Source organism: Perca fluviatilis, chromosome 16 (assembly GCF_010015445.1).
Source record: "Perca fluviatilis chromosome 16, GENO_Pfluv_1.0, whole genome shotgun sequence".
In the NCBI taxonomy this organism is placed as follows: Eukaryota; Metazoa; Chordata; class Actinopteri; order Perciformes; family Percidae; genus Perca; species Perca fluviatilis.
The window spans coordinates 12,858,776-12,874,474 of NC_053127.1; the positions used below are offsets into that span (position 1 = coordinate 12,858,776).

The window sequence follows — 15,699 nt, forward strand, 5'->3', positions numbered from 1 at the left end:
ATTTTAGCAATACACCCTGGACCAGAAATTGAAAGTAAAATTTGCATTTGTCCTAAAAGCCATGTCATGCTGCTACATAAGAATCACATTTAAACAATAAAATTCTGAATTGAACTTTGTACAAATTCAGAGTAAACGAGCCTGTGCCTGGGAGGGAGCCAGAGACATGTTCAAAGTAGGAACAGAGGGCAAGGTCCAGCTCCAACATATCAGCATTCTTGACATGCATATCTGTATCACGTCAATTAAAATGGTGATGACGAAAAAAAGGAAAGAGAGAGTAAAGGTGCTATAGAGAGGTTATTAGAAGGAGAATGTGGTGGATATCTTACAGTAATTAAGTAATGGGGACCCTGCAATTAAAGTTACAGGGCTAACGTTCACTGGTCTGATTTATTGAAACTTGAAAGGATGATTCATCTTTTTATTGATGTGATCCAAGGAGTGCCTGCATTAGAGTCCAATTCACTCCCAACTTCACCTTGTAATTATCTAATCCTCCATTTGACAATTGTATCGTGCATATAGATGGTACAGTTTAGACTTCAGCAGAGCCTTTGTGTTCCTACCTGGCTGGGTATATCCGTGTAGAGAGGTGTGGGGCATCCCTGGGCCTGGGGGCTGGGTGACACTATGGGACACATGGGCTGGTGGTGCAGGGCTGTAAGGTGCCGATGACTGTGTCGAGCTTGCAGCTGGGTTTACGTGGTTAGGCACGGGGCCGTGGGGAGGTATGCTCATGGAAGTGGGTTGCCCCATTGGTGGGGGAGCTGTGTTGTAGTGCCATGCTGGAGCCATGGGCTGCGGCTGCCGGGGGTTTGGGTAGTAGCTACTAGAAGACACAGCAGGAGGGGGAGGTGTGGCCTGTACATGGGGCAGCCTAGGACCAGGGCTGGCAGACTGAGGAGGGGTATGGGATGGAGGGCCTCCCATTAGAGGCCTGCTCAACAGTGACTGGCCTGAAGGAGCTCGGTAGGAACTGAGTGGTGGGCCAGGCTGGTATGAGCTAACTGGATGAACAGGTTGGTATGGCCCAGAGGGGAGTCCAGTGCCGGGGGGTGCGGGACCTTTGCCCTGCATTGGATTGTAGGTTGGTTGGTGAGTCATGCCATAGCTGACCCCTGGCAGCTGCTGCAGGCCAACTGGATTCTGTGACGGACCTGCAAAAGAGAGAATGAAAAATACAGGCATGTTAGAGAACCTAGATCAAAAACAACAGGCCTATGTTTATTTAGTTATTGAATATTTCTTTTACTCAAAACAACACAAGTCCATCCATCAAGATGACACTTGAGCCCTTTAAGACATACACTTAATTTCTTAAATGTTCCGGCAATTTTACAGGTCAGCTCCAGGTTAAATACGGATTCAAGATTCAAAATCCTATTGAGACCACATGAGAACGTTCAATCTGCTTATTGGTCAGATGTGTCTGGGGCATGAGCGAGAAAGGAAGAAAGTCTTGTGTTCTGGACTAGTACATATTTCTGTGAAAGAAACATTGCTTTTCAATTGTCCAGATAGATGCTGCTGCTGCTACTACAGTTTGTATGCTCTTTTGCATCTTTTTCACACCTGGCTACAGCCACCAAGGGGGAAAACAAAACCAAAAGTCAGATGAAACTGGTGTGAAAACACCCTTACTTTCAAACTGTTCTCCAACCGTGCTGCCACTGTGGCAGGAAGAAAAAGGGCTGTTTGACTCCCTCGTGAGCCAGATGCCAAAATCTGAACTAGGATTGCAGCTCTCCAGTTCAAAAGCTCAAAAGCCAAGACATTAGCTTCCCAGAAAGACGAAGCCAGCAATGTTACAGATTCCATGTCTGAAAAGGGCTTTTTTTTGTGATTCAAGTGTCACAAGCAAGTCTTTGGGTTTAAATCTGAAGCACAGTTTTAAAAAGGTAAATGAAAAACAGATGGCACAGTACTTATAGAACACCAAGTGAAAACCACTTAGATCCACCAAATGACCAATGAAGTAACAGCCCAGGGTCTAATCCCTTTATCTGAGTGTAATTCACCATGATCTGTCCACTGTGACAGTGAGTGTGGGGCTTTAAGCCAAGTCTGACCTTAGTAGTAGTAAACCACAGACACTTCTGCACAATTAACAATTCTTTACTTGTATATTGTGCAGATACTAGGCTAAAACGTGGCATTTGTTTCTCAACTTCCTGAATGTCAAATCAATACCAAGAATCATGGTGTCATACCAAATATCAAAACAGGATTCACGCTTTTTGAAATAGCAGATGACGCAAGATGTTGCCAACAGCAAAAAAACAGATCTCAAATACTAATCTACTCGTCTGTAGGAAAAAGAAAGAGTGAGAATTCATATAAAAAAATGTGTTATCTATATAACAATCTAACAGGCAACAGCTTAAATTGCAGCACCAATGTATAGCGGTTTGCACCTTAAATGATTACATTTATGCAAACAGATTCACCCATATCTACTTAGCCCTATACTATATACGTGAAAGCAAAGCTAAATGAATTTCAGAGTGAGAAGGGATTAAACTCTCTCAATGAGCAAAGATAGATGAAAGGAACATAATCCACCTCAAATCTTTGTCCTTCCCGAGAAAAGGGAAATTGTAAGAAGTTCCTAGTCAGCAACAGCTCTTGTTCAATCAAAAAGCCTGATGTGGAATTAGAACTATCTGCCAATCACAAATCAACCCAATGAAAGGTAAAACCTAAACATAAAAAGGAAGGTAATTTAAAAATTGGCCACATTAACACCAAGTGGGTGTATAACCCTATTTGCATGGGACTTGTATTACCTGGGGACCTCTAGTAGTTTGTAATAACTGCGGAGGTTGTCTGTGATCTCAATCCCGTGCAAATCTGCCATGTCTGTAATTTGTCAAGGAAAAAAATTCCACCACAAATGACCTACCAGATTTCACCAAACAGAGTGGTTGTGTGATAATATTAGTCCTGTGTGAATCTGCATCTCTGTGATTTGGGGTTTAATTTACTGCGTTGGCAATTATAATTGAAAGTTTTAACAGAACCTTGACATCATATGCGGGGGATAAGTTCAGTAAATTCAAGTAAAATACTCGCTGTGCTGCACAAAACACAGATGTGGGGGGGTATTTACTAAATCACATGAGGTCCTCTGGTAGTTAGGGATGTCACAAGACCAAAAATCTAGTATTCGGTAGCGATACCAACAAAAGTACACAACACTCGATACTAAAGTCCATACCACGCTGTGTGTTTAATATATATATATATATATATATATATATATATATATATATATATATATATATAAAAAAAAATAAATAAATAAATAAATAAAGGGGGGGGAGGGGGGGAATATAATACTTAAACATTAATTCCTTTATTTAAACATTTGGCGTCATGTCATTCTTCTTTCAGTGTTTTCTTTTAGTTTCAGCTTTCTGTTATGGTGTGGATTTGAGGGGGCAAGGAGAGTATGATTTACAAAAACAAACACATCAGTCTTCTGGACCCCACAGCCCGTTGCTTTGAAGCCTGGCCTCACCCCACATCCAGCGTACGGTAAGTCTTTCATGAGCTCACCTGGAACTCCCAGACAGCAAGCACGTTTACAGTATTTACGTCCGTTTCTCTTTGCCGTTGTTGTTTTTCAAAAAGAACCGGGCAGGTTAAAGTTAACTGATGTTATAGAGGCTATCAGAAAACACGTTAGGTTGTAATAGACAACGGCAGAGAGAAATCAACTCACTTGCGGTTTGTTCTTCTTCAGCATTTAGCGGCAGTCTAGAACATTTTTAACGTTAGGTGTATATACTGTCCCCGTCAGGTCCGGAAGGATTGCATCCCCCGGTACCTACGGTACTGTGGAAAAATGAGTACCGGCACGCTTTCAGAATTTTGGTACCGACACAAATGATATTTCCTCCCATTTGAATTGTTCATTCGCATTAAAGATCTCATGATAACAATGAATTTACAAGCATTGTTCTGAAAACTTATCCCATCCAGCTTTAGTGACATGTTTTCATGGTTTGTTCCTATTGTCAGTAACACATTGTTTTCAAATTGATTAGAGGTCAAAGAACAGAGCTGGATTAACATCCTTTATTGACCCATCTGATTCAAGGGAGATGGGAATATGATTATTGGGGAATGCAGTGAACAAATAAATAAATAAATAAATAAATAAATAAATAAATTGCTTCATCTGAACAGTACAAGAGAGCTCCTCCATGCATCAACAAGAAACGCTTCTGAAGGTTGCACATAATCAGACTTCTGTCAGATGTCACAGAGTGTTTTTCCTCACCATTCAAGGGAAACCTGATAAAAAATGTTGGAGTAATCTCAAGTTGAAGTAAGTAATTAGATGAGCCTACAGAAAGATCTGCAGCAACATATCTGGATCATCCCCAATTTGCCACATGTACAATAACGTCAATAGCAAAAACACCCGAGCTATTTAACCTGCTAAAAAGATCAGTATTGCACAATTCAGTGAGGGAACTAATAAACCTGCAGATGGGAAAATCCAATGGGAATGTTAAAGTGTAGAGGAAAAACTCTAAGGAGACAGACGCGAAAAGACAAGCTAAAGCTCGTTACATATTTTATCATGACAGGAAAGGTTCTGGCTAACTGAACAGCTGGACAGGAGAACAAGTGCTACGTTGACAGCGTGATCATATCATGACCGTTATGTTTACTGGGAGAAGATGGAACAACCCGACACCTGTCTTAAAAGTTATGATGCCCGTTGACCTCTCGGTTTGTTTTCCAACTCGACAAATCAAAAAGTAGCACTGGTAAAATGTAGTTACCAAAGACTCGGACTCAACCCAGCCATAGTCACTACAGGTTACATTAACACTCATCCATTCTATAGTTAAAGTATTGACTGTTACAATACTGTGCTGTATTGTTTATTCCATTTTTTTTATGTGTATTGTATGCCCGAAACACACCAAGGCAAATTCCATGCAAGTTTAACCTTACTTTGGCAATACATCTCATTGTGGTTCTGACCAAGGCAGGTAACGTTATAGCTAGTTACATTACCGATAGCAACCATTTAGCTAACGTTAAGACAGGTCCAGATTAACCGCAGCTGTCCCTGTGTAACATTAACTATACATGACAGCTCGCCCTTGCTTGGCTACCTTAATTTCCTAAGCAAGCCAGTTAGCACACTTAGCAAATAGCCACACAGACAAGAGCCAAGAACTGCTGCTAGTGTCAGCTTATTACTTGCGTTTAGCGAGTTAGCTCTTGTTAGCTACTTTGCCTTGAACTAACTTTACTTACATTTGAATGTTACTCACCGTTCGCATATGCCTGTCCTGCCCCTGTCCCATTCTGAGAGTTAAATCCCGCAGTTGACATCTTGAAATAGACACCAGGACTTAATTTAGAGGCGCTTGGTTGGCGAAAAGCTAACGTTAGCTGCGTCTTTAGCTGGCTAACTAGCTGGCAGTAGCGGGGTAACGTTCAAACCTGTGGCTCTGGCGACGTTTAGTCAAAGCGGCGTCTATGGTGACGTCTTCTACTTTCTTAAAAAGTTAATTAGCTGACTTGTTGGCGATCACAGGTCCATGGCTACAACCGATACCCCGTTCAACTACCTACGGGTGAGTAACGATAGGCCTTGTTAGAGTAATCGTGTGAGACGCTTCTCCTCTTTCACCGGAAGTTGGGATCACCCAGCAGGATCGGCGTAAAACTCGTCGGGCATGCGCAGTATGTACACGTGGCATTTCCTCCTGTGCTCTGGGTTTTCCACTGTACTGGAAACACGAGAAGAGAGTGCAATATGTATATTGAATGTACAATCCGTATTTTTTAAGCATTTTCTCATTTAGTTGGATGTCAGCGAGATCGGTAATCTTTCCATAAAGAATTCTAACGATCGCCAGAGTAATTTCCTCCTATATGAAGTGATATTTAACTGCACATATTACATAACTGTGAACTTTTAAACATCCAATGATCAATATTTTTGCACACACTGCACTAAACCGTACAGCCTTACTTCTTTCCCTTTCTAAAACTGTTATAATGTACATATTTCTTATTTTGTTATAGTCTTTTTACACACTTTTTATCATGATATATCTATTCTGTATGTACTGTATGTTCTTGACTGTTGCAGTACTTTGCTATATTGTTTATTTCCTTTTTAGTATGTTAATGTATGCACCAAATACACCAATGCAATAATTACTTGGTGCAATAATTTATTAGTTAATAATAGCAATACCTGACAATATTGTAGTCTGACATGTTTCAGCCACTTGTTTACTGCTGCTACTTATGTTTACACTGTACCTTACTCCAATAGCATTTGCAACTTCATTTTCTTAACAATTTCCATATTTCCAAATATTGTATGAAAAATATGTGTGTGGAAATCATAAAAGTAGAAGAATGCCAGGCACTAGGTTTATTTCAGTTCCCTTGCCGGAAAGATGATTGTGGAACATAAACAGGAAGCGGCTGGGCAGGTTTTTGGGGAGTTGCTGGACAGCCATTGCAGTGTCGTGGCTCAGTAACAAAACACGAAAAAGGAGAGGAAGACCTGGCATTTCGCAGGCTCTCTTTTTGACCGGGAGACCAATTTACATGACTAAAAGAGCAAACACACTCGGTAAATTATTCTACACATAAGTAAAGGGTAAGTTTTTGAATACATTTTATTAACAATAATCAGAAATGAATCTTATGTTCGGCATCTCCGCTAGCAAATTATCCCGGCTGCTAGCGATGCTACCTTAGCATTGCTAACACCAAGTCGGCTAGCTAACTCTCTTATTATCGAAGAGCTTCGAGCTTGATATAAACTGAAGTTGACCCGCTCTTATATTTATTTCAATATTCATACTTATTATTGGAAGGGAAATACTCGGACTATTAACGTTACAAGCCTCCGGTGTTGTTAGTACATCGGCGGAGTAGCTATTTATTCTAGCTAGCTAACTGCTGCTTAGCTCACGTAGCTAGCCAGTAACCACTCGATGCAACGTCGCCTGTTGCAGAATATGACACGTAGCTAGTGGCTTCCTGCTAGCCAACCTACTAGCCAACCTACTAGTTGGCCTCACCCAAGCTTTGTTAAATGACAATTTACTTATGTGTTATACTTTGATATGACTTGTCATTCTTATATTTGGGCCCTTTTTAGTTTTCTTTTGCCAACGCGGAACCTGTCGGAGACCAACCATCAATGTAACGTTAAGAAGGTGGGCCTGTTTCCAGTACAACTCAGGGTGGAACAGCTGAAACATAACCATATGTTTAACATAATTAGCAGCACCTGAATGCGTGGGCTCACAAATAGCCATGGTACATACCCAGCATGGTCACTACACCAGGGCTAGTGTGCAATAATGCAAGGTGCAGCGAGTAAACTGAGTAACCCGGAGCTAGTTTTTAGCCTTCCACTAAATATCAAGCAATCAAAACCTTTAAAAGTTTTTAAAGGTCAGGTCTGGGCTCATCTCTGGGCTAAAGATGGCCAATTAGAATCGGACAGGCAGGTCCTGGGCGGTTTGTCGTTTGCGTTTTTGTTATTTGCATCTAATTTAGTGCTTTTAGTGTTTTTAGGACATAACTATTGTGTAGAAAAGGAAGATACAAAGACCAGTATTTGAAGTTCATTTTTGTTTTATATTTTTGTTTTAAGTTGTTTTTGTTTTGTTTGTCATTTATAGAATGTCCTTGGTTTCTGTTGCTTATTGTTTTTTTTCTATGACATCAGAGACCATGTTGGAAATAAGGGTTTACATTACACTTTACATGTTGTCCCTTGTATTGATTTGTTTTGTCTTCTATATCCATAAATAAAATTTAATCAATCATCCAACATTAGCCTTTAAGGTAACATTGGATGTTTGCTAACTACGGTGCTAAGTTGACAGTGGTTGTGACAACCAAGTCAAATCACATTTAGTGTCACTCACTATATTATGATTCACAATTTTCTCATGACATGTTTGATTCACACCACCTGCCTGAAATCGTACAGTAGATGTAAATTGATAGATACCATATCTTCTCAAGGAAAAATGTCCTGTCATTGATCATCTTACTTTGTGAACTGTCAAAATGTGCAACGTTGTGAATTTTGAGCAAGTACACTATTCAGTCATACAATCCTGTGCTGAAAGTGTTAACTTGAAATAATGATTAAAAGCTAATCTGATCTACCTCATTCACAACAGATGTGTCTTGATGAAATGCTCTGGGGGCATTTCTAGCTAAAGTCCTCCTGTGCATGTTTGATTTTCTTAACTTGGCAGCCAGCATTGTTTTTCTTACACATTTTATTACTGTCACTTTAATGTCATTTCCCTTGACACAGGTTAAGGCTGCTTCCTTTAGGCAAACATTTTCATTGCCACATGTTTTAAACTCATTTGTCTTATGTGAGCCCATTTGTGCCTGTGGTTGTTGTCCGTTACTGTCAAACTGTTTCATATTCACAGCTGCATCATGCCACATGTGGGAGCATCAGTCTGTAACACCAGCCCACAGTGTTGTAGCAGGCGTATGAGCATATGGGACTATATTGTAGCCGCAGCTGACGTGTAGTTCAGCTGGGTTTGTGTGGTCTTGACCTTTGGCTACCTTATACTTTAACCCTGGAGTTGTTTGCATGTTACGTAACTAGTGCCAGAGTTCGGCACCAGCTTACCTTGTTCTGATGTCAGGTCGCAGAGAAAAGGCGAGGAAATGAGATGAAGTTGGGAAACCGATGCACAGTGTCTCTAATGTAGCAAATATAATGGTTTTATGGGGAGTAAACACACTTGTAAATAAAAGGTTGAGCAAAAACAAGCTGTTGCGTGTAGTTAGTCAGGAAGCTGTTGACTTGACACCGTTAAAGCAGGTCCAATCTCAGATCCATTTTGTTTTGATTAAAATACAATGAGGCTAGCTTATCGTGAAAGGCTAAGATGAGGCTTCATTTCCAAGGCCCTTGCAGATGGGTTGTGTCGATCGAAACACTCATGTTGTCTGCTGAAAAGCTGTCAGATGGTTTGTGATCAGTGCTGTGAATCTCCTGTCCTGCTGTCCAAAGACTCCCACTGGAACAAGCTAATCATTGGCTGTAGATAGCAAGTCATTGTTCTTATCACCAGCTGCCAATATCTATCTGATAGGTTGAGACAGCCTGCATATTCATGGCGTTTTTATGAGGTTCGCGTTGTGGGGTTCTGATTGGTTCCTATTGATCTCACTGTCTGTCTTCTGTTGTCTGATACTCTTGTGTCTAGTTGTTTTCAGGTACTTCCCCTTGTAGACTCAAGCCATGTAATAAATATGAATATTAAGTCGTAGCTTAGGCCATCAATGTCACTGGAAAAAAAGTTGTCCTCAAACTGGATATTTTTTAGTAAGTAGCAATTTCACCATTAAGACAGTATCCTCATCAGTAGGATCAAATGTAATCTTACCATATGTACAGGAATTTGCCAATTTATATTTACTCTTAAGATTTGAAATCAAAATATTACACAATAAGTTTCACCTTTCCCTATAGTCCAGTGTTTCGAGCATGTGAACTTTGGAGCATTATGGAAACGTGAACAGCCTGCAGTTTTAATTAAGATTTCAGCAGAGATTGTACGCGTGTGTCATGTCAGCTATTGTGACAACTCTTTGCACTTCAGTATTCTGTTGTGGATAACATCAGCAACAACCTACGTACAAAAAGTTGACAAATCATCCATGGTAAAGTAATGGGAAAAGGCACCATTAGACAACTTTTATCAGGACGCTTAATGGCACCATCTTGCTTTGTTTTTGTTCACTTGTTGTGAAATAATGATGGATTTTACAGCCAAAATAACATATCCCATCTGCCTTTTCCCCATTTGTTGTTTTTCAGGATTCAACAGCTCCGGATATGTCATTCATATTGGATTGGATTTCGATAGGTTTCAATAGCGTACTACAGTTGTTAGGTAAGTACAGGTGATCATCAGACACGCTAACTCAAAGTAACATGGGTTCTGTGTCAGAAGCTTTAAAAGGTTACTACAAACTATTTTGACTGCTTTAGTATTTTAAGTCAATAATCAAAATAGCGTTGCCATAGTGTGAACCACAAAGCTATTTAAAAAAAAAAAAAAATTAAAAAAAATTGTTGGTAATATGAGAGAGGATTTAAAGTATAATCTGTCTTCAGTGATTACAAGAACATCTTTAATTGTTACAACTACTGGTCTGTCTTACCCCTTAGTCCTAAAGATTGTGCACAACAGTGGGCTTTGTTCCTACAAATCCACCCCCCTTTGGTAGAAGTTGATAGGAAGAAGCAGAACTATTGTCAGACAACGGAAGTAGTGAAACGTCTCACAAATGCTACCATAGCCAGATGCGATCTCTGATTATGACGATATTGAAAAACAAACGATTGCCCAACCCTAATGTGATGTTGTTGATGTGAACATGAAAGACACACAAAGAAATGCCTTTTAGAAATGTGACATGATTTTTCACCCCAGATTATTTTTATTTATATATTTTTTTTAAATGCATTTGGGATCAATGAGTCCATCTGAAATCTGGTGGAAAAGCTTATGTGTAACAGCTGCCCCTGTGAAGCAGTCATTCCTGTTCTTCCTGTCAGACAGGTAGCATTGTGCTGTTGTAAGTAATGTGACGTCTAGTAGAGCTGACTCAGTCAGAAATTTAACAAATCCACTTGGTATCACGTCGCTGACTCAAAGAGTGGTAAACACTAAGCCTTGTAATCTCTTCAGGAAAATTGAGGAAGGAGTGGTACTTTTTTTCCTATATTCAGTTAGTCGATACACAGTATATCTAAGAGAACTGACAATACGAGTAAAATCTTGTTGGCTTCCCTTTGAAGCAGAAAGCACTTGTGCATTTTAAATTTAAAGTCGTTTTACTGTGAGGTTATGACTTAATGCCATTCCTCCATAGAATTACAAATCTACTTTTTTTTTCAATTTACACAGTTTAACTAAGGCAAGGGTGGTGTCAGTTTTTTGTGTCAATGTGAAATAAAGATTGGAGTATGGCAAAATTAGTAGGGGGAGCACAGCCACTGTTGCATCAAAGAAACTATTTATACGTATGAAATCAATATCCAGTGCATGCCTGAGAACAAGTCTGAGCTTGTTTAATCTTAATACAAACCAAAGTTTTAAGCCATGACAGACCTTCCAATACCACTTGACTCATCAGCTGAGTTCACATGTGTAGACGTTTTCTTATTTGTGAAGTTTCCAAAGACTAAGCATTGTATAATATGATGCAGCCCATGTGTAAAAAAAATAAAATAATAATAATTTTGTTCCGAAATGCTTCTGACTTTGTTTCAGGACTGTATAAGAAATCGGGCAAGTTAGTATTTCTTGGCCTGGACAATGCTGGCAAAACGACGCTACTGCACATGCTTAAAGATGACAGATTGGGACAGCATGTGCCAACTTTACATCCAAGTGAGTTGGTGCTGCTCTCACACACACATGCACATCCACACATGCTCAGTTATGTGTTGAAGGCCATCCATGGGAGAAGAAAAAGTCAGACATTTTATATTTACTATTTTTAAACAAACCACTGTTGAATGGGTATGAGCTGTAAGTATACAATGAGTATGAATATGTAACATTTTGGTAATTTTACTCATGTTGCACATCCCAATCCACTAAACGGTTGTGTGTCAGTGACTTTTTAGCTGCTGGACTTTTCAGATTTGTTCATGATAAAACAAAATATTCCTTCCTCCAGCCTCGGAAGAGCTGACGATTGCTGGCATGACTTTTACCACCTTCGACCTTGGAGGCCACGCACAAGGTATGTGTGTGTTCTGTTCTAATGTTTTTAGGTTTCGTTGATCACGGTGTGTTTTAGTAAAACGCCTCTTTTTCACTGCTGCCACGATCTCGAAATAAAATGATTGAGTTATTAGCAGTTTTCCAGACACAGTATCTGACCCACATGTGGGAAAAGGCTGCATGCAATTTGTGCTACACAAAAAAGGAAATTCTCTCCTGCCAATATTCTCGCTAATGTAAGGTCAATGTAATATATCATTGTGAATGCAAAACGTGTCTAACATAAGTAGATGAATGCAAAATGTATCTAACCTAAATGGACAGACCGGACTGTAAAACTCTCGTTTGTTTTTCACACAGCCCGCAGAGTGTGGAAAAACTACCTCCCTGCCATTAATGGCATTGTCTTCCTTGTGGATTGTGCAGATGTCACCAGATTGGCTGAATCAAAAGCAGAACTTGATGTAAGTACCTGCTACATGCTAGGTCACCGTCACACTGTAGAGCAGTGTTTTTGACAGCATTCAGAACACAGCTAAACTGTCAAAATTGGTCCAGTACTTTTCTGGTGTTTAAGGCACCAGCATAGTAGTCACCACCAATGTTTATTAGTTGTGCAAAGAGAAATCCATTGCAGAGAAGGTAAAGGTACATGTTTCTGCTCTCACAATAGCTCATGAAATACAAAGCAATGTTCAATGGCATTTTTGTAAGATGAATAAGGAGGCACCGCTCATCACAGTCAAACATCAAAACATCACAGTTTGATGTGTAACCTAGCAGTATATGAGGGTAGATTTTTTTTTTTTTTTTTTTTTTTTTTCTATATCACCTTTTTAAGGATAAATATGAAAGCCACATGGTAATACGTAGTCTACCCTTCTAGGCATTAATGACGGACGAGACTATCGGAAACGTGCCTATCCTGATCCTGGGCAACAAGATCGACAGACCAGAGGCCATCAGCGAAGAGAAGCTGAGAGAACTCTTTGGATTGTACGGACAGACGACAGGCAAGGTATGTGGACACAGCACTTATCTGTCGGGACAGTACATTCTACCCTTCTTTGGGCATCCGATTATAAGAATTGTTGACTTGAATTGTTTTTTTCCCAATACCGGTACTAAAACGATACTTGAAATGGTGTCGGTGTCTGAACCAATACTTTAAAAAACAAAGCTCACAAAATGGCTTGTTTATTGCTAAGGCCAACTCTGACTACAGCATGGGCCATGGTGCAGCTAGCCTACTTCTAGCTGCAGACTGTTGGTGTTGGAATCCCTTTGAGTGAAATACAGCCACACTTCACTGTTTAGCTAGTAGCTGGCTTAAACATGCTGACACAGCTAAAGGTAGGCTTAGGCAAGTTACCTGCTGTAGTGTTACCTAGCGTGACGTGCAGTGATGCTTCTGTTGCCTCTAACGTCCATGTCGGAGCCCCAGAGAGCAGTGCAGGCATGTAAGTGGCGCCGTAATCTGCGTTGTCATTCGGTCCGATAGATAACGGCCGTTAAGGAACCGGTGCCATATTGGCCACAAGTTTTGGTACCCAACCCTAATAAAGATCCAGTGTTGGACTACGGTAAGATAAGTCCCCAACCCAATACACTGACATTAAAAAAGTTAATCAGGTATGGTGTCAAAGCAGCCTCAAGTCCCTGCAGTCGCAGTGAAATAAAATACTGCTGCTGCCTTTATTTAAAACAGAATCATGTAAGTGACTGCATACATTTGCTAATTTAAAAAAGTAGATATATACTGTGTGACTTTTTCCTGCTTTTCTCTCAGGGCACCATTGCCATTAAGGAGCTGAACACAAGACCACTGGAAGTGTTCATGTGCAGTGTGTTGAAGAGGCAGGGCTACGGTGAGGGCTTCCGCTGGCTCTCCCAGTATATCGACTAAAGCAGTCAAGCCCTGTAACACACCACCACCACCACCACCATCAGGGGGGCGCTAAACCCAACCACTCAAGACGCCCACCGTTGCCACCAGTACCATCATACTCAGCCCCATGTTTGGTTAAACAAGTCTGCCTCCACCTTCAGAGAAACCAGTACAACTTGATCCCAATAGACTTATATTGGTCGAACATTTGGTTCCGCACTTACAGAATTCATACCTGTACGCGCGCGCACACACTCGTTTCCATCTCTGTCTTTTTCTACGAGAGTAATATAGCATTGGTTCCACAGCAAATTCAAACGGATAAATCTTTTCTATGTTGTGTCTGTCGTTTGCTGCCCTCTCTCCCTCCCTTCCTGCCATCTGTTGAGTGTGATGATAGATGCATTATAACTGTAAATCTGTACATGATTCCATTGGTATATCAACAATCCCTGATGCCTCTTCCCCCTCTTCAACTTATTTGGAGGAATGAAAGAGAGCAACATAGTTGTATACATTGCAGTACACTTTTTTTTTTTTTTAACAGTAAAGACATTCATTCAACATTGTATTTAATCAACACGTTTTGGTTTGTCGTTTTTTCTTTTTTCTTTTGTTTTTTTTACAAACTGTGGCCACATATACAGCCCTTACTATAGACTTATAGACGGGTGGCTGTTTCACCCATTTATTAAAATGGACCAGTGCATTTATCTTAGCGTATCAGAAATTACATCCATTTCTTTAGGGTTACTTGTAAGTTAAATACTTTACACTAGTCCCAGACTTTTATCTTGTGGGCATAGTGGCATTGAATGGATCCAAGTAAGCTTGGGCTCCCTTTTTTTTAAAAGAGAAGCATGGGTGGTAGTATAGCAGATGGGAGAAGAATTTTAATAGAAAATACGGGCTATAACCCTGGCAAGGTTTGATAAAATCGTTTAGATAGCGCAATGGTCAGTTGATGCGAAGAAAACTATTTAAATGAAAATTGGTGATAGCTTGATAATAACAGTAATAGATAAAGGGAGGAATAAACAGATGGTTTAAACATCTAGAAATTGTCAATGTAAGAAGTCCATCCTAGAGATATATTTTCTGGCACAGACCTTTGTACAGGGTGAATCTAGCAACCAAGGGTAGATAACAGAGGGCACAGTCCCACAGTGGGAATAGGTAGATAGGCCTAAGAAGCCTCTAAGAAAGGGACCATAAATATATGAAATGTACATGAACATCGTACATGGATTTTGCATTTATAAGTGGTATCCTTTGTTCTATGTGCATTACCAGAAACTATTATGCATGCCTTGTTATTTTGACTTTTAATAACCATTATTCCAGAGAGTACAACAGGAGGGGAAAATATGCCAAAATTTACAATGAGAGCTGATTGTCATGTTTTTTTATTTTAACGGAAACAATTGAATTGCACGTAATACACACTTTTTTTGTCCCTGTCCCTTTGTGTCTCTTTCATTCCCTCATGACTACGTGATGAGCTGTTCCAACAAGGGCGGGAATGCTATTTTTGTTTGCATCATGAAAATGTAATAAATGTTTTCAATGAATAACAGGCTTTAACATTGATCCACAATGTAGACTGATTTACTGACTGAATTAGACTTTTTTTGTTGTCACTTCATTGGTTACATTAGCTGTGGAAAAAGTATTCAGTTCCTTTTTCTTAAGTAAAAGTACCAATACAACAGTATCAAAATACTACAAGATTCAAAATAAACATACAGAATTATCAGGAAAATGTCATTTTAAAAGTAATTAAGTATTAAAAATACTCTATGCAGTAAAAAAATGACTATTGTGACTTATGTTAACTATACATATGACATTTTAGAATGTTGATATGGATGCATCAATGCACAAGCATTGTTTAACTTATAGCTGGTCAAGATGGATATACTTTAAACTACTTTATATACAGTTTGGTAGTTGGGTGCAGTAGTTTCCAACCCATTGGTTAAACACCTCCACTGGGCCCAAAAAAAATCTGAGGAATTGTGAGAT

The 15,699-nt window shown here is 39.7% G+C and overlaps 2 protein-coding genes across 3 annotated transcripts in view; one reads left to right on the top strand and one right to left on the bottom strand.

Moving 5' to 3' along the window:
* The window catches only part of sec24a (SEC24 homolog A, COPII coat complex component), a 33,729-nt gene extending 28,040 nt beyond the window's left edge, over positions 1-5,689 (bottom strand). Inside the window, 2 exon segments of the mRNA XM_039776769.1 lie at positions 570-1,160; positions 5,301-5,689. Of these exon segments, the coding sequence (XP_039632703.1) occupies positions 570-1,160; positions 5,301-5,361 (652 nt within the window). The 5' untranslated portion in view covers positions 5,362-5,689.
* A 782-nt stretch (positions 5,690-6,471) lies between these two features.
* On the top strand, positions 6,472-15,264 carry sar1b (secretion associated, Ras related GTPase 1B). 2 transcript variants are annotated; one of them, XM_039776767.1, is made up of 8 exons: positions 6,472-6,649; positions 7,157-7,214; positions 9,866-9,941; positions 11,328-11,447; positions 11,740-11,805; positions 12,147-12,250; positions 12,673-12,804; positions 13,576-15,264. In XM_039776767.1, exons 3-8 carry the CDS (start codon positions 9,884-9,886, stop codon positions 13,690-13,692), a joined length of 597 nt encoding a protein of 198 aa, XP_039632701.1. In that variant the 5' UTR covers positions 6,472-6,649; positions 7,157-7,214; positions 9,866-9,883; the 3' UTR covers positions 13,693-15,264. The 2 variants fall into 2 exon arrangements, with proteins under 2 accessions (XP_039632701.1, XP_039632700.1); XM_039776766.1 differs by lacking the exon at positions 7,157-7,214 and having other exon boundaries at positions 6,473-6,649.
* Positions 15,265-15,699: the final 435 nt, after the last annotated feature.